The 5,338-nt window shown below is 44.0% G+C and overlaps 1 protein-coding gene across 1 annotated transcript in view; it reads left to right on the forward strand.

The window, feature by feature from the left end:
• Nucleotides 1–5,338, forward strand: part of LOC116686565 (serine/threonine-protein phosphatase 2B catalytic subunit alpha isoform) — a 67,301-nt gene continuing 61,963 nt past the window's right edge. Inside the window, 1 exon segment of the mRNA XM_032511589.1 lies at nt 1–278. Within this exon segment, the coding sequence (XP_032367480.1) occupies nt 218–278 (61 nt within the window). The 5' untranslated portion in view covers nt 1–217.

Consider the following 5,338-nt stretch of genomic DNA (forward strand, 5'->3'; position numbering starts at 1 on the left):
ACTGCGCTCCGAGTAACAGTAAATCAGACTGAGCAGCTCCTACGGCCCCAGCAGTGAAACTGGAACCCGTTGCAAGTATTTTTGGCCGCTGATAGGACCGAGTGAGATCACCGCGGTCTCTTTTCTCGGATAGACTCGAGAGTTGTTCGGCGAGAGCAACGCAGGGACCGTTTTCAGTCTCATTTCTGCTATATATCCATATTAAATCACACTGGAAATGTCCGAAAACAAGCCGAATGATGAGCCGAAGTTATCTACGACGGACAGAGTGGTGAAAAGTAAGTGTCGTTTTTCCCGAGGAGCCGCTGGCCAGCTCTCCCCGCGACCACCGGGACCGTTCTGGTTCGTAGCAGCGGCGAGTTGTTAGCTGGCTATGGAGGGGAGGAAGAGGGTGGTGTTAGCCGAGCTCTGACAGCAGCACTCAACTAGGAAGTGGGGGTAACTCCGGTTTGGAGACCCGAGGAGAATATTTCTAGAAATGTGCCACATTCTGCCTGGGAGGCGTCATAAAGCCCTTTTTTTGCATGTACATGCACAGCCAGCATGCACGCGCATTTGATTCAAATAGTGGCTACACGGTGCACAGCTTTACAGTGTGCAGGCAGATACTGCACAAGCAGTGCATTCGACCCAAGGGCGGTTTTCCCTCATTGTGCATGCATCACCAAGCATAGTTTTACCAAGGCTTCTTTTACCATTGCATAATACTGCTTGCTTGATGTGTATAGGCTGTGTTTTGTGATATGTCATTTGAGTGTGTTCATGCCATACGGGGTGGCTCTTCCTGCCTTCTGTGTTTACAGGTCTGACATTCCACCTTTGCAGTCTACCATAAGAATGCCATAAAGATCCTAATCGAGGCGACCTACCCCGGTGTGAACAGGGAACAGGAGCAATGTAGCCTACCCTGTTTCACGGCAGTTGCAGCACTCCGCTTTAGTTGCAGCATTATAGCCGATTTCTGCTGGAATATGAGCCCTTTATGGTATTCTAAGTGACATGTCCCATGTTGGAAGACAAGCCCACAGCCTTTCCACAGAAGTGAGATGACAGAATGTGTTTATTTGTGCTGGTTGGTTGTGATCCAGCACCAGCACAAGCATTATCCTCTCCAGCTCCAGTACATCACACCGGGCATGTGCAGCGATCACATTGTACACAAGCACAGGAGGGAAGTGTTGAGTAATTTTATTCAGGCTTAGCTGCGAGGCTTCGACCGGTTGCAATGATTAGATCATCAGTGACCATTAAACATGTAGACATGGAGAGAGGAGGAAAGGCAATGCCACATTGTTCAAAAGACCATGACTGGAATCATTGACTATATTAGAGCTCTATCACACATCTACTTGATTGCTTTCTCAGGCTTAGCTTGTGCCATTTGAAATGAAACCAAGTCTTTCATGTAGCAAGTCGAGCGCTGTAACTAGTTGTTTTATAGCTACATTTCCGATCCGAAAATGGGGTTCAGTGTTAAAAGAGAGTCACACAGCATGTCTTGGGTGGGTGCTCTTGTGATGAATATTTCAAGAGATCCTCGCCCTACAGTCTCCACCAACTTGAAGGGTAATGAAAAATAGATATGTCAAGTATGGGTTTGAAAGAGATTTAACATTATCACAGGGAGACTAGGCCGGCCTCGTTTATGCAGATCTGAGGCTATACTCGTGGCCTTTGTCACTCTGTGGGAGTGCCGTCGTATTGCATCGCAGTGCAATGCATTAGTGAAGCTCTGCTATGGGCTTAATCAGGTTAAAATGCATTGATTAGTCAATAGAGAGACTGTCAGGGAATCTGAGAGCCCAGCGTCTAACAAGACTCACTCTTAAACCTGATGGCAAGATCAGCAAAGTAATTCAAGTCATTATTCATTCAAGTTTGGTGAAGTCAGTGTTTTGGTAATGCATCAGTATTATGCCAACACAGACGCTGGCTGTGTACAAAGCACCTCTCCAAAATAACTGCAGGCTAGAGGCGTGAAGTCATTTGTTTTCAGCTGCCGAGTTTGCCCTGCAAAGGTGTCAGTCCGACTTATCCTAAGTGCTTTGCATCCACCTGTTTTCAAATTGCATTAACATAATGCTCCTGAAAGCCGGTGGTGCCCCACAGTGATTATGCTGCGTTCCAGGCAACCCGTAACCCGTGTTTTCACAACCTCCTACCCGTGAAGGATCCCTGGAACGGCAGTCAGACTACTGGTGAACTGGTACCATTTCGTTGTTTTCCCAGTCACACACACACACATGAACAACAATGGCAAGAATGGTTTGTGGTGACTTTGCCTGGAACGCTACCAAGTTGTGAGTCGTGGCATGAAGCCGTAACTTACGGGCTAAAAACTGTGTCTGGAGCGCAGCATCGCTCATAAGAGTTTAATCAGCTGAGGCAGGTGTAGTTGCAAAATGATATTCATGTACATTTCATGCCAGACAGAAAGAAACTGAAAAACAAGAGCTACTTTCAGCATTCAACTATTCCACTGAGTGAGCTCTGTCACTCGTATGTGAGTGAGTTGCGGCTCGCTGGCGCAGTGTTGCAGCTGTTTTTAAGTTTACCATAAGCGACATTTGAATCAGTAATTATTATGTCGTGACTCAAGTCACAATCCTGATTATATGGACAGATATTTAGGGTCATGATTTATTTACTAGTTATTAGCCATACGGCGTGTCTGTTAGTCTTTGGTCCATTATATGTCAGGAAAAACTAAAAGAAAATGACGGGAAAAATCAGAATTTTCCACAACCCAAATTGAGATGCTGAAATTGCTTGCTGTGACCCCAAAGACGTTTACCTTCTCAGCATATGGAATTCTGAAAATCAGCAAATATTCACATTAGACAACCTGAAACCAGTGAATTAAAAAAAATCAAGCAATTTCTCAAACTCCAATTAGCAATTGTTGTGCATTATTTATTGAATTTGTATCTCAAAACATCGGTTGAAGCTATAGACAACTACAGTCTACTACAGTGGGAACAAAATATTGCTCAACAGCTGCACAGTGAATGGTACTTTGTACAAGAGCTACCCTCAGTTAGATATAAAATAAATAAGTAAAGCGTTAGTAATATGGTCGTCATGGTGCAATCATGACAACCACCACGCTCCAAAGCAAAAGGAGCTCAGTAATGGTGTTTTTCCGTCAGGAGCCCAGAAGCAGGGCCTACGAGCACCCAATGGTGGGTCCTTCTCTGTGAGTGGGGATGGATAACATCTGACATTTGACTTTTGAGGAGAGGCCCCCATGCTCAGACATGCGTGGGCTGGAGAGACGGCGGTGGTGACAGCGGCGCAATGCCAGCCACTGATCCCAGCTGGATAGCCGAGTCATTTATAGAACACAACCTTAAGTAATGCCACATACTTTGATCCTTGCCTCGCATGTGATCACCTGCATACGATCCCGCTTCTTGTTCATAATCTGGCACGTGTGCCATCATAGTGCTTCTTACAAACACAGTGTCAATACAGAGATATGAAATGACCATTAGTCACGAATTTCCCTCGGGGGGGGGGGATTGTCCTTCTCTGTGATGTTTTTTCATTAGCATGCAAAAACATCATCATTAGTTTTATTTGCAGTACGATTTCTATTATAAAGTCGATCAAGTTAAGCAATTTATAATAGGGATTTTAATCCTGCTCTGTCGGTCATTTCCGTGGAACTAGCCTGCCATTTTTTGAGAAGTCAAGATGTCTGTTGGTGTTATTAATCCCCAATCGGTGAATCAAATTGTTGGTAACTACGTCCTGAAGTTTGTTTTTGCCACATATATCCTTTATGATAAAGTGAAACGTGTGTGTGTTGTGTGTGTGTGTGTGTGTGGTGTGTGTGTGTGTGTGTGTGTGTGTGTGTGTGTGTGTGTGTGTGTGTGTGTGTGTGTGTGTGTGTGTGTGGTGTGTGTGTGTGTGTGGTGTGTGTGTGTGTGTGCGCGTTGTGTGCGTGCGTGCGCGAGCTCTTTATGCAGCTGGCTTGCCAACATTCTTGGGTGGTAGCGATAACGTGACCGGCTGCTACGCCTGCACGATTAATCGCTGAAAAATCACCGTCTTGGTTAACCCTGTTCACGATTAAATTTTTAAATAACTTTGATTGTTTTGGTTTTTTGTTATGACTTTGATTCTGATTTAATTTTACGAGCCGACTGCATCACCAACGCTCCGACTTTCTTCTGTGAGTTTTAAACCTGGACTGTAGAAAACAGGAGCTCTGTCTTCTCTCTGTTTCCGGGCCCGTGGTGATGAACAATGAGCTATAGGTACCAAACAAATCTATATTTGGTACTGCTAATTTTTTGTTTTGTCATGGTCAAAGAAATCGTAGCAGAGAAGTATGATATCAATTCTAAGTTTAAAAAAATCGCAGGCCTACTGGCTGCTCAAAAAAACGTTTATTGTGAGGAGACAGAGAGGCTGATCATTGAAATGGATTTTTGTTTTCCTCTAATGGATTTGAATTGATCTCCTCTCTGAGAGTTCATTCATTAATACTAGATGCACAGCACCGGCTTACTTCTAGAAAGTGTGAAAGGAAAAAGGAGGCGCGATCAAGCCTCTTTTGTTTAGGGTGATTATGGCAAAAATAATAAGGGCAATTATGAGTCAATATTCCAATTATTAATCCAATTTAAGGAACAGAATCGTTTCATTTGACCAGAACGTAGAAGAGAGCTGAAAGGACGGAAATCAACAGTCACTCAGGACCAAACAAGCAATTTAAAGATGTCTGATTGGGTTTTAGGAAATTGTGACTGACATTTTATAAAAGGAACTCCTTAATTATTTAAAAACAATAATCACTCTCCAGATTAATTGTACATACAAGTTGTTTTAAATTGCTCCACTCAAAAATATGAATACCGCAAATGAGTGCTATGATGCTTCCACAGCAGCAGCTAAATGGATTTAGCAGGTGAGAGCGTGTTGAAGAGGCAGAGTGGTTGATTAGAGCTTGTGATTGGTCAGAAAGTTGACCTGTGAACAGGATGAACACATCGGCCAAAACCATACCCAATCAAGTTAAATTCATTCGGAGGAAGCAATTATTATTATTATTATTATTCTTTTTATTATGAAGTGGGAAGCGTAGTTTGCTGTCTTTCAGCTGCTGGCCTCCATGTATTTCCAGTGTTTTCTTCCCTGGCTGCAACCTTGCCATGAACAATTAGCGTGCAAGATTTGGGCTGGTTGTGTTGCTCTGCGGGTGTTTTACAGTTTTCTGAATAAAAATAAAAGTAAAGCAAGTCTTCAGGGGCTGCTGTCATGTCTCCTTTGCGTGTGAAGAAGCCTGGGTGCTGGTGGGTGGGTGGGTGGGGGGGGGGACGGGCCGCCTCCT

The sequence above is a fragment of the Etheostoma spectabile genome, unplaced genomic scaffold (assembly GCF_008692095.1).
Source record: "Etheostoma spectabile isolate EspeVRDwgs_2016 unplaced genomic scaffold, UIUC_Espe_1.0 scaffold394, whole genome shotgun sequence".
Classification (NCBI taxonomy): domain Eukaryota; kingdom Metazoa; phylum Chordata; class Actinopteri; order Perciformes; family Percidae; genus Etheostoma; species Etheostoma spectabile.